Genomic DNA, 22064 nt, shown 5'->3' with positions numbered 1-22064 from the left:
AAACAAATATGAAATCGAGATCATATTTGTTTCTCTTAAAAACAAACTACGAGATCGGGCATTTAAATCCTGGAAGTGCAAAATAGATTTCTCTATGCAATTGTAGTAAGAACAAATCGTAAGGAAAGATGGATTTTAAATCCAGAAATTGATTAGAATAGAAAGTCTGATCACTTACTTGCCTATACTAGAAAGATGTCATTTAGAAATTAAATAGTTAAGACTCAGAAACGAGACATATCAAATCCAACACATACACCCGTTTACGATGGATACGGGAATCAAATTAGAATATGTACTTTCCATCGTCGAGTCTTATTGAGTTCTGACATGTTAGAGTTTAATGTTTTCAACATATACATGTATGTTTTAATTGTGTAGCGCTTTATTTACTATATTTGGTTTATATTGATTATTAAATATGAGTGTAAAGAGCAAAGAGATTGCATTCTATCCGTCGCCAAAAATAGATTGACTTCGTAGGGTTTGGTTATTGGGATGCAGATAGGAGATCGATCGACTGTCACGGTCTGATTGTTTCAATCTGAGATTGTGGATTAATTATTGGGTTGGGGCTTTAGCCGCTCTTGAGTTATCAATAGTATAACTAATACGGCTTTCTTTTACATATTGAAATTGAATTTATTGAAGTAATGTTGATGCATAAGACCGTTTATCATAGCTTGGTGATTCGCCAAAACCATGATACAAAGTGCTATTGATGATCATTGCTGTCGTGATTCCGACGACGCCTGAGCACACAAACGATAAAGCTGATTCGCCTCGGCCACACGATTGTGTCCGCATGAATGATTCTGTTCATTTACGTGTGAATGAATGTACAGGATGCTGATACCGCGATATTTGACTCAAGTGATGGTTGATACTCCGCTGTTGAATATTTAGATAATTATTCTCCATTACAATTGAAAAACGAAGAAAATGATAATAATAAAAATATAAAAGTCGCTCCACGAATTAATAAAAATATATTCAAATAAAACACTTTGAAGTTTCCTAAAAACAGACTTTAATTGTTTAAAATATGAGCTTATTACTATATTGGCCTGTTTAAGGGTCCACATATTATATAGATTCCACTTATGTTATTGCACCTTATTGGAAACAAATATTAAAATACATTTTATGAGTGTGGTATATACTAAAGGGCTCAATATTGGCTTGAGTATGCCATGATTGTTTACATTTTGTTTACGCTTTTTATAATTAAATAAAATTAACTAAAGATTAAGTAAGGTTGCATAACTCATGTCATGTTTTTACAATTCATTAATAAAGCTCTATTTAATAAATAAGAGGTTCTTGCTCATGTGTGCTTCATAAGAACTATAATTGATAAAGTTTCTAAAGTATCTTTTATTCTTGATAGCCTATTTATAGGTTTTTAAATTGGGATTTGAACACTTATATAAAAACTAAATACCATAATTATGTGTAATTATTTTATTCCATGTATTTTATACATGTACATTTTAAATATGTAGTAAATATAATAAATATAATCTCTATAAATACCGACTGTGACTTAACTCGAAAGTTAAGTCTGAGAAAACTCAAGAATATCTTCTTAGGGCGAGATCTATACAATGCACTTATATCTTCTTAGGTCTTGAATATGATAACAGCCATCCATATGTTTTTATAGGCAAATTTGGTATTCTTACTTTTTATATACACAAATTCTTCCCCAACTCCCATTTTAATCGCTAATACATTATATTCACTATATAGCAAAGCAACGTGTGTCGAGTCAGCTTGTATATATGTCCAAACACTACATTTATTAAGGTCCTACTAAATATATGAAGAACTAAACGCAAGTCACGCTCCATTGCTCAAGCCGAATTACGGACCTACGTCAGTGTCGCGTTGTGTCAGAGCGACATCACTCTCGACAGTCCGATGTTTTTGTGTAAATAAGATATAAATCTTATTTCTGGCCAAGAAAAAAAACTTAATTCGAAATTTAAAAATAATTAATGTAAGATTAGATACCAATGGAAAATAGAAGTCATTATATAGTATCGGATGTTGATGATAGTCTACTATAATAAAATATTTTAATACTAGCGCGCGACTATCATCCTTGAGATCGTAGGTTCGTTCCCCGGCTGTGCACCAATGGAGTTTCTTTCGATGTATTTAAAATTTTCAGCAAAAGAAAACATCTTGAGTTAATCGGCTTGCTTAGTACCCAAAAGTCGATCACCTACTTGCCTATTAGATTGACAAATAATCATGAAACAGAAATCTGAGGCCCAGGTTTTTGATTTATGTTTGTCTATACGCTAAAAACACATAAACATGAGTTATTCCGGTTTGCAGATTTTTACATAGGTGTTAAACTATAATTATAATATATAAACTACTAACAAATTGCATTACTTAAAAAAACTAAAAATTCCCATAATACGAGATACGAGGTATCTGCCTACCTCTTCGGGATAAAATCGTGAATACATAAATTAAAATAAGATACATCTTACATTTAAATATTAAATATTATGTATAGTATTATCCGAGTTACAAAAGAAATCTCTCTTCGCCTAAAAATAACTACTTAAAATTCAAACAAAAAATACCCTTTATTGCAAAGGTAATATTATTTTTTTCCTTCTGAAAGCCACATCCCTCACTGTCAGAGTTTACGAGAAGTAATGATTAAAATAAACAGCACAGTTTATTAAGCGTTGTCTACTTTCATTATAAAATACCAAACCGCTAACTAGGTTAGGTATTTTTCATTTCTGCGTTTGTGTCCAGTAAATGATATTGTGATTTATTATTGTAGTGATAAGTAAAACAGTATTAATATATTAATAATAGTTTAGCTGTAATCGTGCTGTTTCTGATTTACAATCGTGTGTTGGCTCTCGACTTTGCACCAATTGATTTGCAGAAAGAAAGCTTTGAGAAATTTGTGCTTTGACTCAAATTATTTGTTTCTATTATTTATTAATTAAAAAAAAGTTTACTACATGATACATAACACTGTATATATGATATTGCAAACTCTTTTATCTAAAATGTATGACAATGTAGGTAAACGTACATACAAAACATAGATAAAATAAAAATACCAGATTGTTTTTGTTAAACAGGGAAAAAATTACCAGTGGATTAGATATGAGAAAGGCACTTAACAACGCCAACGCAAAATGTATGAGATAAGTTAGGCACAGAAATAGATATCTAAGGGCAAGGTTCATGAAACAGTATTGAAAGAAAAATAATTTCATAATTTTTATTTCAAAGTCAGTAGTGACAATCTTTGAATCACATTAACGGATTTTTTTGGGATTTTTTTTTTCAAAGCAAGTTTCACGACGCCTCTACCGAAGACTAGCGATCATTAATTTTTTTTATTTAAACTGATTCAAACAGGCAGGGCACCTGACGTTAAGTGACAGTTCATGGATAGAGGGCTCGCGAGTGTGTTACCGGCCTTATAAGAATTGGTATTCTCTTTACTTAAACATCAATTAGTTCAGAAATACTTGAGTGGTTAGCTGGTAAAACAGAGTAGTGATGCGTGGCAAAAAACTCGGAAAAAATTAACGTTTAATAGAGATATTTAAGATAAAATTAATATTCCATGTACTTATAATTAACCTTTGTACAATTCTCTAGCAGCTTTTGATAATAAAATATGAAAATTGAGTTGAGCATTCACGACTAATTTTAATTATGAAAACGTTGTGACGTCACGCCGCGGACAAGGTGGCCGTGCGAAAGAATAATTTCGCACAAATGCTGTAATGTACAGTCAGCAAAAGCCAAAAAAGATTGTTATGGAAAAACTTACAGTCGTTTTTGTTAAGGAATTTGCTATTGAACTAGCGTGCTTACACTTTACACACACTCATTCACTCACATGCACCCAACATTCGTGCACTCACACGCGTATTGCAAACTGTTAAAAAAATGTCATTGAAGACTCAAACTGTTGTGGAATTAAGTATTTAAAACTGGGAAACCCTTATACAGGGATTTTTTACTTAAATAGAATTGTATGACATTGTTTATAATGAAGTAAATCATTTTTATTTTTCTTATTGTGCCAACAGCTTACTTTGTTTATTTCTTAAAGAGGGTTGAGCCCACAACAATAACAATATTAATATAGAGTTAAACCCAGTGTCTATGCATAATATAATAAAAATACCTTTTAGTTCCATAAATGAAATATACTTGCGGAATATACAGTCTACTCCACGAAGACTTTTTTTAATAATAGTTTTGTGCGAGAAATATTCGTGGTTATTTTGTTTTGCTGATTGTACTCACTTGCACAATAATTCAGAACAACTCTTTTAAACTGCGGCTTATTGTTATAAGCTTTAAAAGCTTTTAAAGCTTTTGTATGGGACAACATCGGTCAGTGAAGTATAAATATATAAAAAGTTCTTGAATATTTTATTATATATATTATAATTTTAGCTCTAAATTTTAAATCTAACCACAAACGATTATCATTTGTCACGTAATATAACACTCAAATGAAATTTTATGACATTGCAAGAAATACATATAGCTGGCAAAAGTAATGCAAGCTGTGGCCGTATAATTTATAAATAGTATTAGTTTTAAAGTACCCACATTGAAATGCACTGATGGGTAATAAAACTACAACGTACTCAATAATTTAATTTTCATAGATTCTTATCTTCCCTTGACAAACCGGAGAAACCTATTTACTGAGTGCTAAAATTGTTCAAACACTCAAATGACGTCGCCCCGAGGCATTACTCCAATTAACATAATGGCTCCTTGGCAAATATTTTTCCACCTTTATCTTTTCTCGGTAGATGGCGCCGTAACAAAGTAGACGCGACTACTTGCACTGCCCACGGTTAAATTATAAATGATGATTACTTTCACGCTTCTGTTTGCACAAGGAAATGAAATTGGTGATCTTAATGGGCTGGTTTCTTTTAGTTTTTTCTTGGTAAATTAAAGTATATTAATAGGATATGAATGTCGAACTGTTAATAAAAAGTATTATCGAGCCTATTATCGAGACCTGATGTTGTTTATAATTTTAATATTTTTTATTGTGTCCTTGTTGGCGGGGCTAAAACAAATTTATTTATGTTTAGATTTTAGTTAAGTTTACACTGTAAACAAAATCACTGAATGAACTGAACCAAAACGTAGTTAATCTACGTAAAATACATCTTAATATATACATATATAAATTACGTGTCACATTGTTTGTCCGCTATGGACTTGAACATATCAATCAATTTTGCACACCGAGTGCAGTTAGATCTAACTTAAAATATAGGATAGCTTACATCTCAATTTATACCCGCAACATTATTTTATTGCATATATTTGTTTATTATTTGATACAATTCCAACGGATGGCGCTGTGTTAAAAGTACCAATGTTTCATTTAAACTATCTACCTTCCACATAAGTCCTCCTACCGTTTCCCTTGAATAGTTTACTACTATGTATTATAACAAAAACTTTTTCCACAGAAATGCTTGGCCGAGTCTGATATTTTAATATAAATAATGTCGGAGTCACCCCTGCTTTGTTTAAGTCAAAGGTCGCGCCTCACGCCTCTGTCATTTATACTGGAAAGTAGTCCATTTTGCATGTTTATTCTTGACACGTCGTCGAAAACATAAAAGTGGTAACCTCTAGCTTAAGGTATTCAAGTGTTGAGAATACAGATCACGAACAGAAGAGCATACGATACGTTGTATGATACAAAAATAAAGTTTTTTACGATGTGTGAAATTTGAAACGATGATTGAACGAAAGTATTTGTTATATTTATAGAATATGTAGTGTGTACGTAAATCGATTTATTTCCAACAGACAAATATACAGTATTTCAATATTCTTAACCTAGGTAGTAATAATAATAATCTTGATCGAAGAAAGCACCAGCCCTGTCTACCAGGCGGCAACGTTAATCTTTAATTAGCACCTGTGCACTTGAACTACTCCAAAAGGAACAACAGACATAGACAATAAAGTTACTCGGGTATGTGATTAGTATTTTTTATTATGTCACCTCAATACAAGGTACATATGAAAACTATTTGAGCAAATTCATTATACTAGACGATTTGGATTTTGATTCTCACGAACAGGTATTGTATGTCGGCGGTAGTTGGAACAATTATCGAGCGCTATCGGCACGTGCGCCTGACGTCATCGCCCCACTACGTTTCGGGTGTATAATAACCCGCCTCGCCAGTCGCCGTTGTACCGGCACGCATTGCCTTTGGATGCGTCGAGGTGCTCGGACCGCAGTCTTAACCAACTGTCACCTCTCTCTTCGTCACTGCTAGTCAGGGTGCACTATATTAATGGTTTAATTTAGTATAACAATGATGTAAGAAGATATTTCTTACCTAAGTTGCAAAATGATCTACCCACTTTGAGTATTATTAAAAATAGGTTAAATTATTGATATCTGATATGATATTACTGTATCCGTTTTGTTTGTGTATGGTGTAGGACCTATCAATTATTGTGTCACAACCTTCATGTGTTTTATATGTATATATAGTTTAGTTTTAATGTCAAACCTAAATTTCGGTTATAAATAATTTTACATGTAAGATATGCCTTATACAAATTGACATGACTTTAACGCTGGATATATGACTCATTAATTAGTCATAATACAATTGCTATTAATTGCAAATTAGTCCAAGATTATTATTAATTAGACAGAATAATTCGACTGTAACTCAATTAAATTCAGTATTGTTCTCTTCTCGGAAAGTTTAATATTCATAAATGCTTTATTCACGCAGAAACATATCTTTTCGATTAAATTATATTTCTCGTATACGGACGTACTACATTTTTTTTTTCCTGAAATTTTGTTAGTTTCGTCATTTAAATTTGACAGTTGACAACTGTCATCTTTCGAAACGTCAAATAAAATTTTGCGTGGCATTTGAAATCGTATGTTTTGTAAGTTTCAAGCTGACCGTTCCCTTTTTATTTTCAGTGAGACGAGTCGCGCCGCAGTTCTCGATTCCGCCCCCCCCTCGGACCGAAGTGATGCTGGGCGGGAATCTAACGTTGAAGTGTGTCGCCGTCGGTTCGCCTATGCCTACTGTTAAATGGAGAAAAGGTACGTTGTATAAACTTGATTGATCATTCTGTGATCGTCCTTTGTTTTATTGTTGATATTTCTTAATTACGCCTCCGCGGTCGTTAAAAGCACTAACTAGTCAAAGGAGCTAATGTTTACTGCAGGAATTTGATTAAATTAATTAAATCCGATCGGAAGCTAAAAAGTTTTTTTACTGCCTATACTAATTGGGCATGGAATTTATTTTTAGGTCAAAAGATTTTCCGTTACTGTGTTTTTTTACTAATCCTTATTATTTAGCAGTATTGGCAAAGTGGCTTCAGTGACTGTCATCCCTTAAGTCGTAGGTTCGAACCCGGCTGTGCACCAATGGACCTTCTGTCTATGTGCGCATTTAACATTTGTTCGAACGTTAAAGGAAAACATCGTGAGAAAACCGGCTTGCCTTGGATCTAAAACGTCGATGGCGTGTGTCAGGGCCAGGAGGTTGACCACGTAAATGCCTTTTAGATTGACGAATGATCATGAAACAGATATAAAAATCTGATGCCCAGACCTAATGTGGTTTTAAGGCCACTGGTTTATTTTAGTATTGAGCTAACGCTTTAGTGGCTAAATGTTCACCGTGGTATAACTGAGTCCTGAGTTAGATTTCGTTTTTATATTCTCTTACTATTTTTTATAATTTGTGACTATGTTTGGAGAATTTGCAGTGCTGGTGATAGAAACTAAGATCTGAGCAAAAGCTGACACATATTTGGTTATAGGATTTTTGTTGCATATTTGATTGACTTGTTTTCGTATGTCGCAGGTTTGACAAAATGGCTGACGCCCGAAGACAACCCTCCGTTAGGTATAAACACGTTGAAACTAGAGGATATCAGAGAATCTGCGAACTACACGTGCGAAGCGGCCAGTGTTCTCGGAGTTATTGACGCAACTGCTGAGGTCAAAGTTCAGTGTAAGTATTCATTAACCCTACAGTAAGATCCGTTATCAGATATTTACATATATTGCCCAATAATTAAATGCACGACGTACAGGCTTCAAGATTTAAGTAATAATAATAATAAAATAATGTTCATTCCTAGGTGTAAGATTTGGAAACCTTTTTAAGTAAAAAATACCTGTGTCAGGGTTCGCAGCTCTTCAATAAAGAAACTTAATTCTAAATTCCTTAAAGTAATTATATTATTTTACCTTATTTTATTTGTGTGGATGCAAATGTGTGAGTGAGTATATGAGTGAGTCAGTGAGTGAATGAACAAAATGTGTAATTACGTACTAGGTCTCAGAAGCAGCTTTAACACTCCATAGGGTGTGTTCATAAGCCAGTCCTTTAGACGTGTTTTTAAATTGTAGACAGTGAGCACAAAAACTAAGAGCATTAAGACGATGGTTTAAAAAAAAATTCATTGCATTTATAATCCAAATGTGCCAATAAGCTAAGTCAAAATTAATTGTTAAAACAAAGCACTTCCCAAAATTATATTCAAAAATCAATTTGACAAATTGCGATGATTTTCAACAGTCTTTGAAAATATAATTTATAAACTGAAAACTTAGGGATGCCCAAGAGACGACTGATTAATGATTAATTATTGTTCGGCCTTTTTCGTTAAGTGTTTGACCGCATTACCGCTTTTTTACAGGAAAAAGTGTTAATGCGGCCAAAGGCGAAATAAAATACGAAACTAGAATACGATATATGTTTACTATATGAAACAATTGGCGTGGTTTAGTAAGAAGCTTTAGTCATGCATTAATTATGGCTTTAGTAAGAATAGGCAGAATCGGTGTATCACTTGCAATATGATACCACGATATGTATCGTGGTGGCCTATGTCGCGGCATTATTTTGCATGGTGTCAGTATTTGTTGCCTAGTGGAACCTCATCATTTCGATATTTTCTGCGAATTCTATCCTAACATCAGATTATTATTTTTTATTGTAATTTTTAATTAAATTAGTTTAAAACGTTTTTTTTTTATATTAGAAAAAGTAATTATGTATTTTTATTTTTGTAAAAAAAATGTTTTAGTTAAAAAAAATGTAGACTAACTTCTGTTCAATATAAAATGGCTTTCGAAAGCTTGTGGTCGTTATTAATAATGACTAAAAAATTTAAGTGATTTTAGTGCAGTGCGGGCACAACCTAATTCGGAAGGGATTAGACCCGTATCTGGGTTATTTAGTACGGGGAACAAATCCTGCTCAAACTTTTAGTCCCGTCAATTGAGTTTCCTATTTTTAGATGCGTTTAAGAAGCTTAGCGTACACGATTTGTTCAAATGAGGGCAAATCGCTCGCAATTGAAAGTAATTAATGACGGGTGTAATCCCATCATTAAAAGTTACTTTGTATTTTAAAATAATTCATACGTTTTTTAAACAACTTCAAAAGACTCAAAAGCATCATGACGAGTTTTAGCTGGCCCTACGCCATGAGTGAAGATCTACTGTTTAATATAATGCTACGCGATTGTCTACGCCGTAGACTGCGTTACTGTACGTCTACGCCTTCTACGTCACGCATCGTATATCTATCCTAATTTTAATACCATTATCGTAATACAAACTTAACCGTTTTAATTATGCTTTCAAGATTATAATGTTTATACTAACATAAATAGCTGAACCAATTTAGATAAATTTTATCAAAGAGGTAGATGGACAAAATCGTTAGGTAGACAGGCAGAAATTTTTTATCAATGTATGTTTTACTGTCACAAAAATTTTATATTCGAATTTTTAATATTTTAACCCAAATATGCTCAAATTAATAATGTAATACGTTTCTAGCGTTACCCGGACCGCCTATGGAAGTGAGGGCGTCGGAGATCACGGCAACTACAGTGCGTCTGGCGTGGACGTATAACGGGCCTGAAGAACCACAATACTACGTCATACAATATAAACCTAAATACGCGAACCAGGTAACTTTATGTAATTTTTAAAGAATTTTCACAGTTTTCTGTAGATTTTTAGCCAAAATTTATTCAAGTAAACTTTTTACAAAGAGCTTTAGTAAAAACATTTGGTAATAACGACTCAGTACGAGTGGATTTTAATAAAATAAAATGGTTTTATTGTAGAAATGTAGATTGATTCTTGAATTATTCATTTTATTTTGGAACTTTTTACTTTTAAAAATATATTTTTTTTAAAAATGAGTACTCTCAATCATTTCTATATAAAATCGTTTAAACTTATCAACGTTTTTTCAGGCATTCAGTGAAATATCGGGTGTGATAACTCAGTACTACTCTGTGACGAATCTATCGCCGTACACTGAGTATGAGATGTATGTGATTGCTGTAAACAATATCGGTCGAGGCCCGGCGTCGGAACCCGCGGTTATCACAACTGGAGAAACTGGTATGTTTAGCTTAGCTTATTTTAGTAGTAATATTTCAAATATTTTCCTCTTAACCTTGTGTGGATTTTCTTGAGGAGTTTTCTGTCGTTCAAATCATGGTCTGTGTTATATTTTTATATTCAATGTATTGTTAATGTAATCATGATTTCCTTCCAAAGTTTCTGCTGATGTTTCAAGTTTAAATTTTTGAAAATTTAACAAAAAATTTAGTAAAAAAATTAAAATTTGCAATAAAAATATATTTCAGTTTTAATACACTAACTTTATAAAAATAAATCAAATTGGATCGTTTTAGCTAAAGTGTACATCTATCTCTCTCTTTATCACGTCGTATAGACGATTTGTCAGAAGGAGACTAATTATACTTTAGTTGATATAGTACAATTAGACTGATTAGTATTTATGAATAAAGGGAAAGATTTTAAGCCCTTTGAGTTTTTGAAACGATTTTATTAAACTGAAAAAGTTTTAACCAGTGCAATCAGTGATTCAGTCATGTTCTTTTATCAGTCTAATCAACATTCATAATATTTATTTTAAATAATTTCTTTTCTTTAATTGAGTTGTAATTTTAGAGATTGTAATTTTAAAATTGCTGATTGCAGCAATTTTAACAGGTTTTATTTCCTGAGATCACGAAGTTTTCATAATCCACACAACAAACAAATAAGAAAAATTATTAGCAAAAACAATAATATCAAATGCTGATACGTGTTAGATGCTTAACGAAAATATTTTGTTAAATGTTATGCGTTTAAAAATACAAGAATTCTCATCTACAGAAAAGTGACAAATTTAACTTCAAATAAACTGAATTTCTTTTAAAAGGAAGTGACGAAGCCGGTAGTTACAAAACTCATTTTTTCTTTCGCAAGAAATAATTTTAACATTTTCCATAAAGGACGAACAACTGAAACTTAATTTTAGCGCCGCATATTTTACAAATGTACTAACATTAAGCTTTATGTTTTGTGAGTAAAATACGTTTTAATTTAACAAATATTTGCTAGTCTATTGGCTACGCTTTCAACCCTGACTGTGTATCAACGGATTATTGTATGTAAGCTATTATTCTTGCTTGATTGAGTGAAGGAAATTACCGACAGAATGATACAGTTGAGCTTCTATTTCTCTCTAAAAACATTTTAATACAATAGATATCTGATGCTGATACCAAGGGTTGCAGCCAATTATGTTCATATAGAAATTTATTTATAGAGTACATAATGATAGATATAGATAGCATACGATTAGATTTGTCTCCTAAATTAAATTACTGTGTTTCAGATGTTTAAATCAAATTCAATCAATGTATAGCTATGCATCGTTTGTTATGGGACCTCATCTCATAAACGCAAATCCCGGCAAAAACTATTTACAAGCACGGCTTTTATTTTAAGTTGGTATAGGTTTTCCTTTTTCTTCGTTATTTCAAATTTCAACTATAAAGCAACAAATTGACGTCAAGCGCGTCCATTTGATGTTGGACTCTGATGGCTGTTAAGCACCAATTATCTTTACAGAGTTCCAATAGTATTGCTTTACTGTCTCTAATATTTTCGGGCTGATTAATTAGATTTACGTATGTCTGTCTTTGTGGAACTATTGGAGATGTCCAATCTACCTGGACATGTCCTAACAAAAGCCAGCACAAGACGCCTATGTCTTTATCGAATTTCATATATTTTTTTAACAATATGAATCGTTCTACCGTTTATGCCACGCATTTCTCTTTTAAGCCGTCAAGTGCAAGTGATTTCATGGGCGTTGGTAGGCACTTTCTACCGAGTCCTTTACCTTTGAGCCTATAAAACACTCTCACAAAAACTTTAACTATTCAATGGATCACGATGTTTGCTTCATTTGATAGAAAATCGTTTCGCGTTACAAGCTGTGGAGGTAGTATTTTATTTAACAGATTGATTCAGAATTCTGGAGGATATCGACCAACTGTACATTCACAATATTTGGAACTAAATAATCTCTAGCGCATATCATCGCTTAATTTAATTTGGTTCTTCGCTTACAATACTATCTACTTTCTTGCTTTAGATCGATTAAATAGATTTTCATTTTCGCCATTTCTCAGTTCTAAGATATTTGTTTTGGTCGATTTCATGCCTACGTTAAACGCGACGTTACAACGCTCGCCATGACATGTAAGTTCGCTTCTGAATGGATTTCGATTGGATTTCTTTTTTATTCTCCTTTATTTGGCACATTTATTATGAGTTTTTGTAGATTTAGGTGTAGTGCGTGTTTTGAGTTTCATTTCATGCACCATTTCGATATCTTTTACGATGTTCCCAAAACCCTATTTCTGCTATTGCACCTGTGTGTGAACAAAGTGTTGAATTATACGATTTATTAATGACGTTTTTCTTGCAATCTCTTCCAGTGGATTCATTATATGGAGGTGCCAGTAAGTAAACATTTTTAGGCTTAAACCCTTGCATGAGTAAACTATTTCCTAAAACAAATATAGTCACTCTAGGGAGTCCCCAAAATTTTACTGTACTTTAAGAGCCTTGTTATCTGTGAGCTTTGACCAAGACTTTAACCTCTCTTTACTATGCTCAATATTTTTATTTATATATTAAGACGCTCTAATATTTGAGTGGCCAAGTTAAATCAACCTTGATAAATTTTAATGCCTTTTTGAAATATTTAGTTATAACCGCATTTTCCTGACTTCAATTACAATAGTGTCTAGGGAGACGAAATATTAAAATTGCCTTTGACGAGATGATAATGGGGTTGCCATAAATATTAACATAACTAATAAAGGGAAGTTGGTCGACCCTCAAACAAGATTATGGTTTTTACAGCATTGTTATAAACAAAGAGTTTTTTGACTTTCTTTCGGGTCTGTGACCGTTATAAATCCTATTAAGGGCTATTGTTCATCCGGTTATTGTTTTCTCGTTTTATTTTTGAAGTTAATTGAGACGAGACAACGTCGGAATTCTTACTTTCACAACCGCTTCGCATTTATACGAAGCGCTTAATTTAAAATTATTATTTTTAAGAACTTAGTAAATCCAAGCGTAATTTGGACAGGCCTCCACCAAGAGTAGTGCCATGGGCTTAAACATATGTAGTATGTAGTATTGCAAATCTATATATTATATGTAAAATTTCAATACCGTTACATTACACTCTATCTTGCGCTATACGCCGCCGCCATATTAAATTGTTATTTCAACTAATTAGGACCCTGGTGATATCATTGAGGCTTTTGGTTTTTTAATGTAGTACACTTGAGATGTCGCGATAAATTGTTGTCGGAATGGCAAACGCTATCGCTATTTGGAGTACCAGCGCAGGACGTAAAGCGCGTTGCGGTTTATGCCATCTCATTTAATCGTCGATATAGTATCGATTAATGCGTAAAATTAAGAACAGTATTTCTCGAATCATCCAAAAGTTAACATTGTTGTGAGATAGATTATAATGTAACGATATTTACAATTATATCATCCCCTTAAACTATTTATAATATGTAGTTCATTACATGGGATATTCTTAATATATTATGTAAAGAAATAGAACCAAATATTTTGTTTTCCTTTGGGTTATGGCCGGCATCGCATTGTGATCGTGAAGATTCTAAATTATATTTATTTCAGAACCCGGGTCGGCCCCTCGCAACGTCCAAGTTCGTCCATTGAGCTCAAGCACCATGGTCATTCAGTGGGATGAACCGGAGACTCCTAACGGTCAAGTAACGGTATGTTTTAACAATAGTTTTGAAAGATTTCTTCCGTTACATTTCTTTCCCTGTTGTTGATGTTTCGATCTCTTCACCAGCTCTATGTTTGTAAGTATGTACAAAGAAACCCTTGAACACAAATATATATAAGTATCATTATTCTATGATTCAATTACTGCATTAGCATCTAAAGTAACTTAAAGCAATATCAAAATTGGAGGCTTTTGGCTGGCGAAAGTCTTTATCGATATTTAATTTTTTTTATTCACATTCATTTCATAATACAAATATATTTAACGAAATATAATTTAAACAAAATTACCTTGTGCAACGGGCGGCCTGATCGCTACAAGCGATCTTTTCCAGGCATCTCTGTATACATTTTAATCTATGTGTATGTACAAGTATAGATATACATACACATTAAAAAGTAAAATCATCATACATATTATATTTGTGTCAATATCTCTGCCTTAGTACGCGATCTAATATGTGTGTAATATAAATGTTTTTATCACATTGCAATATCCTCATTTCGTATACAAACGATGTTTTAGTTATACGATAGGATCGTATAAGACAATTTTTCCTTATCAAAACATTGTCTTTTTAAACATCCACAAATTAGAATTTCTGAATTTTAATAATGTTCCCGCTGAAATACATCGCATTTTTCGATGTTCATTATTTTTTTTCTCGGCGAACATCTTTTTTCAGTTGTTTCAGGTATAATTTGTTGTTTCAGGGTTATAAGGTTTATTATACGTCGGATCCCTCGCAATCTCTACAATCGTGGCACTCGCAAATGGTGAGAATTTGATGTTTTGGGGCACATAGTTTTGATTGAGGGTGTTAGATTTTTAATTTAGTATATAAATATGAACTTTGTGTCTGTCCTTCTGAAACTTTTGTTTGTTTTGTATCGTTTATTTTAATAATAATAATTTATTTCCAAGAATATGTCATAAAAATACACAATTACAAGTTCGTATATTCTGCCCCACATAATGGCGTGAAATATTGTTTTTAAAGGAATTATATATATAAGTTAGTTACATTATGAGTCATGTCATTGATATTTTATTTGTAGTGATAAAAGAACACATTTTTATTAATATTATTACGTTATCAAATTACTTAATAATTATTTTAATTTTTCACGCAAATAATTCATTTTTTTAATTCATCTGTTGACTATACATGAAAGTAATAGTTTTAGCAATAATAGTTTCTGAATTACACCCGTAGAATCTTTACCGGACTTAGATAATTTATCTATGTTTATTGAATTAAAAATAGTACGTTTGTATGGGATATATAGCGTTGTAAAAAAATGCAACATCAAAACTTATATTAAATTATTTCTTAGTATTAGCAGTTGTAGAATTGTGGGTTAAAGACAGTTCAATACTCTTCTGCCATAAAATTGCTATATGTTCATTTATAGATGGATAATAATCACTTGACAACGATCAGCGAGTTGACTCCACACACAGTGTATACGATACGAGTTCAGGCGTTTACGTCCGTTGGCCCAGGACCTATATCTGCCCCTGTTCAAGTCAAAACTCAGCAAGGTAAGGATCCAGATAGCTTAGATCACCTTCAGTTTAGTTTTAGTTAAGTCTAAAACAATGTGTATGCCTGAAAAATACAAGAAATATGATATCACAAATTGAACACACATACACAGACATCAATTATAATAAAAATAATAAATAAAACTAAAAAGATAATAACTTTCTAAAATCAAATTGGGACTATTGGAGATATAGGAGGGCGATAGATATGTGTTGGAAAACACTCTGTAGAATGCAGGCTTAATCAGACATACAAATTGTGTATATCTTTTTATTCGTCCTAAAAGTTAACCTTTTAAATATGTATATTATATAATAGGAGCATTTCTCAATTCGATGGTATATATTTTTTATTTGTGTTGTTCGTTAATTATGAACTGATTTTGATGTAATTTTACTGTTGGAAGGGGATATCCTAAGGGTTTTCTCAAGAATGACCTAGGGGAATCTTCAAAATCCGTTGGAAATGAAAAAAAAATGAAATTCTTCCTTCGAAAAGTTGTAGTTTTTGTCAAAAAATATCATTATTATATGACGTATTAGAATATAAAAAATTTGACACAAACGCGTATTGCTATATATTTAAGTGGCTTTGTAACAGGTGTACCATCACAACCTTCGAACCTTGTGGTGGTAGAAGCGGGAGAGACATCAGTCACGTTGTCTTGGCGAAGACCGACACACGCGGGTGACAACATTGTCTCCTACGAGTTGTATTGGAACGACACATACGCGAAGGAACATCATAAGAAGTTCGTTTTTGTATTAATAATTTGACATTAATCATTCGTCATTAGTCATTCATCATTTGTCATTAATCATTAATCTAGCCTCATAGTTTTAACAACTTACATTTTTTACAAGTAGTGTTTTAAATTATTTTCTTACTTTTACGTAATTTCACCATAGTGTTAATTCAAGTTCTCATGAAGTGAAAAGTATTATTGCTTGAAGAAACAAATCACTAGTTCGCTTGTTTAAAATGCAAGAGGTTTTGTCGAATCGGCTCTATCTATAGCAAGAAAGGTACGCTTTTAAAAAAGATACTTAATTTTTATTTGTGTTTAGGCGGATACCGATAACGGAGACCTATACCCTCAACGGCCTGTACCCAAACACATTATACTACATCTGGTTGGCCGCGAGGTCCCAAAGGGGCGAAGGCGCCACAACGCCACCTATAGCAGTCCGGACAAAACAATACGGTATGTGACGTCAGAGTACAGTAATGTACATGGGAACAATGCAACGCTACGGGCCACACTTGTAATATAATATAATTTTTAGTTTTTGTTGTAACATAATGACAAGGGGTACAGAGATTTATTATGTTAAATATCAAATACAGTATTTTCATATTAAATTGATATTTACCGACGTTACAACAAAAGCTCGGTTTTAAGCATTAACAATTGCACGGACTTTGAGTCAGTAATTAACAATTTATTAGCCTATGTGAAGCCCTTTTCGTATGCATTGTAATATTGTGAAGTAACTATCGTTTTCCAGGTAATATCCACTGTAATATTTCACATAAAAGCACCTGCCCGGCACGCTGCCAGTAATATACAGCACAAGCACCAAGTTTTATATCACGATAATATTATGTGTTTTGTAATTGTACATTCGTAAAGGTAACACAGGTGGGACAGACCGGCTGAGTCACTAAACGAACTGTTAAGGAGCTGTATACGACGCTAATAAACGTATACGCAGTTGATAAGTGAGCCAGCCGTTCTCGATTATCTGTGAAGGCACGGTGGACGCACTTTGTTTGGTACGATCGATCCTCATCTAAAATGTATGTACGCCGCGTACACCGTGCCTTGTAGCTTTATGTTGTTCGTACGTTTTACGGGGCTACGCCTCGAGTGAATTACTTTTTATTTCCTATACAATTGTCAGCGACATACACATCCTTCGCCCATAACGATTAAACGAATGTATGGGCGGGCGGATCTCACACACGCATGCCACACTTTATTTCGGACAAGCATTCAGTGATTGCATCTCGGCGGTTTAACGGCGTGTCGCACGTCAATTTCGGTTGCAGATGACGGGTTCGATACCGTAGTTTGACTTTTGAGCTTGTTTAGTTCCCGGAGCGCCACCTATGAATGTGACGGCTGTGGCGATTTCGCCGACTGCAATTCGGGTGTCATGGCAACCGCCGCCGGCCGAAAGGGCCAACGGGAGAATTGCTTACTACAAACTTCTTTGTGTGGAGTCTGGGAGGGGGGATAGCGAGGCGATGGTGGTGAAATTGAACCAATCCACGTTTGTACTGGACGAGCTGAGGCGATGGACGGAATATCGCATCTGGGTCCTGGCCGGGACGAGCGTTGGAGACGGACCGGCCTCTTACCCTGTCACAGTGCGCACACACGAAGACGGTACGTGTCTTGTCTCACCCAATAACATCATAGATACAACAATAATATGAGATATAAACTAGGCTGGAAATATATATATATATACGTCTTTGATTGCGAATTGATGTTCAGTCTCCTGTGATTAATTAACTCATAATTTGATGCCACAATTATAATTCGCACCCTCAATTTGTGTTTTGATATCTCATAGTATTGGGCTTTTACATTTAACTTCTTGTACAATATTTCAATATCAAATATCAAATATTAAAATTATAATAATATTTAAATAATTGTATTTTAAATTCTTTGATATGTTTATTTGTACAAGATCTTGAATAATGAAGCAAAAGCAATTGATACTAAACGTAATAACTGTATAAATTTAAATTATTAATATCAATTCCATTAATTTCATTGCAAAGATAATATTTTGTACAGATTATATCAATCAACATTTGTTAAAATAATATGATTAAATATTTGGAATTTCTAGAAGTTTTGAAGAAAGTAATTAATAAATTAATTAATTCTCAACTATTTTAATATAACTGATTGCTAGTTGAAGGTGAATCTTATAATTAAATCAATCACGAAGTTTCTAACTTAATTACAACGTTTTAATTTCCAATTAACGCTTCGTGAGTGGTTTCTGTATTGTCTGTGCTGCGACATGGCTGAGGGAAATTTCCTCACTCATGTCGGCACATTTGTGCAAGGTGGTGGTATGGGCAGGGTATAAATAAGTACATTTCATACAAATTCTTTCAACGATACTAATACCATTTTTTCTTTTCTTCTTCCTTTTGAGCGAATAGCAGGATTCTAATCGAGGAGGTTAAAATTCGTAACAGAATATTTTAATATGCTTGCCAATTACGTGTACATAACTTAAGAATAATCACTCATTTCTAATGTCACCGGCTGCTTTTGCGGCTTAGGACTGAAATTTCCACTCACTTGTCACATGTAATGATTTGTGGATGACGTCATCATCTACGTCATTAAGATGGCACTCACTGATATGCATTACAATGCACCTGGTCTAGTGTCGACGGCACCGTTTTATATTGGTTTAGACGCACAGTTCTTGAGTATTTAGCGTGAACACAATTTTGCATGCTTTCAACACAGCACTGTTTTTCGTTCAAATATTTTTCACTGGGCACCAGTTAGGTACGTCCTTTCTCTACAATATTCATTTGTTTGATGAATATTGCTCAGAAATGACCGCACTCTTAGGAGCACTCAGCACAACTAGCAAACCGAGGTGAGAGAGCGAGTGCGTGGCTCTACAGAAATTATCAACTCCCGCCAGATTCACGAACCAAAGTATTTTGAAAATTGCTTGAGTAAATTTTATCGGAATGTTGGTTTTCCGTATTGCGACAACATTGACACCTGCTTCTTGCCATGGAGCTCTTCTCCTAGTTAGTAATGGTTCATGATTCTGCCCGGGCGAACAGTCGAACAGTCACAACGGCCCGAGCGCCGCATTTGAATACCAATACCGTATCAACATGACACGCGCGCATGCTATACTACTCACAACTACTTCTCTACTCACTGTACTCTAACTATACTCTTAGCGGGGAGAAGCGGGTCGAACAGACGAGCGATCCCGAAGATCCGAACTAAATTCATCCTTAACGAATTGGCCTAACCGGAAACGATCTGACGGATCATATCCGCGACGCTTCAAGCGACTCCCCGGCCGCTCAGCTCAGATAGACTACGCGCTATTATCTTTCCCTCTATCTTTCTCACTTGCTCTTATGCTACAAATTATCGCAAGTAGCATCTTCTGTCTTCTTCTCTCTTCTGTATACTCTATCAGACTTTCGTCATGCATGAACACTAGATATTGTGACATACAAATACTATTGTGCTATTGCCATCACGGAATGCAAGGGAAACGAGGAGCGCAAGATTTGGTCAACTGTAAAGTTCGTTTAATTGATACAAAACAGTTCGTAGGAGAGCACAGCTTCGGACAATCACACTATGACACTACAGACTCACAGTGGACCACACGAGGTATGAAACACACACATAAGGAAAGAGGCGCACAAGATTACACAGAGGAAGCACACACACAACGACGCCGTCGCGTTAATCAATACATGTGCGTGTGAGTGAAGCGTCTGCCTCAGGGAATAAGATGAGCCGCTCGTGCGAAGCCTCTCTCTATTCATACGGCTGACGCACTTCAATAGTTTATTTCAAATAAGATATAACAACGAGGTGCTCAAAATATTAGGTCCCGAGCGAAAAATAAATTCCCATTTCCTTTCGGTTCGCTGTCGATGTGAGCAGAGAAAGGCATTGCATGCAAACCGACATTGTCGTCGACGTCCCAAGCGGCTTAACCTGAATGCGCCTCCTAAAGAGCTCAAAATATACGAGGAATTGAAATAAGAGAGTCCCTATATTATAGCCGACAAGATGTACTCGTTATCTCTCACTCAGTAGTTCCGTTCGCCCTGCAATGTTCGCACAATTTGTCTTAAATGTATTTGAATGCGTTTTTCTCTTTTTTTCTCTCGTCACTGACTTTGTATGGGCCGCTGGTAACCGTACAGCTATAAAGAGTGAGTATACATTACTATAGTGCTTGTACAGATGTGCATTTGTGCTTGTGCCTTAGCTTTGTAGTTTGTCCTTCTTAGTACTAATCGATAATGAACCAAACTGCAAGTGGTTAAAATTAAGTACGCATGACATTTGTGTATTTTCTTTTCACGAACTCGCCGTAATGTTGAAGAATATTTTTGAGACCTTATGCGTGATCCCTTGCAGTGTGTGTATAACAAATAAGTATACAGCCTTGTTTTAGTAAAGCTGCTTTGGATTATTAATAGAATTAACTAAATGTATTTCTCCTTGAAACGCTTAACAATTTTAGTTGATCTTAATAAATTGGATTTAAAGGTAATGGTTTTATTTTAGTTATGATGTGAAGGGGTGTAAAGTTTTACATTCTTAGTGTGTGTTGGTATTCAAATGCCCGATCGAGATGCTGAGGCGTAAACCGCCGCGACCGAAATACTCTATCAGCAACGACGAAGGGGATTACCGACCGCACTTTTTGCAAAATCTGAGCTTCAACTTAGATTTGACAGGCTTATAGTTCTTAGAACGCTCTCGTAGATGCTGATAGGGCATTTAGGTCACCTTTACCATATATTGGCTCGGACGATCTGACTTTTAACTCTACTCACAGTGCCTGGGGAACCGCAAGATGTCAAAGTAAACGCCATCAACTCCACGTCCATTCACGTGACTTGGAAGCCACCTCAAGAAAAAGACAAGAATGGCATCATCCGAGGCTATCACGTCCATGTGCAAGAAGTTAAAGAAGAGGTACGGATCATTAACATTGTCTTAATACATGGTATTCTTCTCCATTTCTCTCTCTGTCGGAGTGGAATGTGCACCTAATTTATTACACATCAACTGTACATAACGAGTTATGATCCCGGGGCAACAATTATGTCTATTGTAATTGCACTATCTGCTCACAGCAATCCCCAAAATCATGAAAGGATAAAATCAATATATACGTAGATGCTCTTAGGAATGGACTGAACATAAAACGTCCAGGATAATACATTTTTAGTAATAATTATAAACATATACTTATTTTTTCACCTGTAATTTAATGTACATTGTTTTCTTCATAGGGGAAAGGCTTTCTTAACGATCCAATGCGTTTCAATGTTATGGATGATACTACATTGGAGTTGAACGTTTCTGGCTTGCAACCCGATACTAGATATAACGTCCAAGTAGCAGCTCTTACCAGAAAAGGTGATGGTGACAGAAGTCCGCCCGTATCAGTTAAAACACCGGGTGGAGTACCCAATAGACCAACCGTAAATCTAAAGTAAGTGCATCTTTTATAAAATGGATAACATTTCCAACATTAGAA

The 22064-nt window shown here is 34.2% G+C and overlaps 1 protein-coding gene across 5 annotated transcripts in view; it reads left to right on the top strand.

Moving 5' to 3' along the window:
* The window catches only part of LOC111003069 (tyrosine-protein phosphatase Lar), a 324877-nt gene that overhangs the window by 295800 nt on the left and 7013 nt on the right, over positions 1–22064 (top strand). For 2 of the 5 annotated variants that reach the window (XM_045628050.1, XM_045628052.1), the window contains 13 exons: positions 7004–7129; positions 7902–8051; positions 9893–10026; positions 10318–10468; positions 12868–12891; positions 14099–14199; positions 14927–14989; positions 15629–15758; positions 16363–16513; positions 16830–16966; positions 17858–18154; positions 21357–21496; positions 21817–22019. In XM_045628050.1, the coding sequence (XP_045484006.1) occupies positions 7004–7129; positions 7902–8051; positions 9893–10026; positions 10318–10468; positions 12868–12891; positions 14099–14199; positions 14927–14989; positions 15629–15758; positions 16363–16513; positions 16830–16966; positions 17858–18154; positions 21357–21496; positions 21817–22019 (1807 nt within the window). The remainder of the gene's footprint in view (positions 1–7003; positions 7130–7901; positions 8052–9892; positions 10027–10317; positions 10469–12867; positions 12892–14098; positions 14200–14926; positions 14990–15628; positions 15759–16362; positions 16514–16829; positions 16967–17857; positions 18155–21356; positions 21497–21816; positions 22020–22064) is intronic. The other 3 variants (XM_045628051.1, XM_045628053.1, XM_045628054.1) reach the window with 3 other exon arrangements.

The sequence above is a fragment of the Pieris rapae genome, chromosome 4 (genome assembly GCF_905147795.1).
Source record: "Pieris rapae chromosome 4, ilPieRapa1.1, whole genome shotgun sequence".
Lineage (NCBI taxonomy): Eukaryota > Metazoa > Arthropoda > Insecta > Lepidoptera > Pieridae > Pieris > Pieris rapae.
The sequence above is the reverse complement of the archived record's forward strand: the minus strand, read 5'-3'. Positions and strand labels throughout refer to the sequence as shown.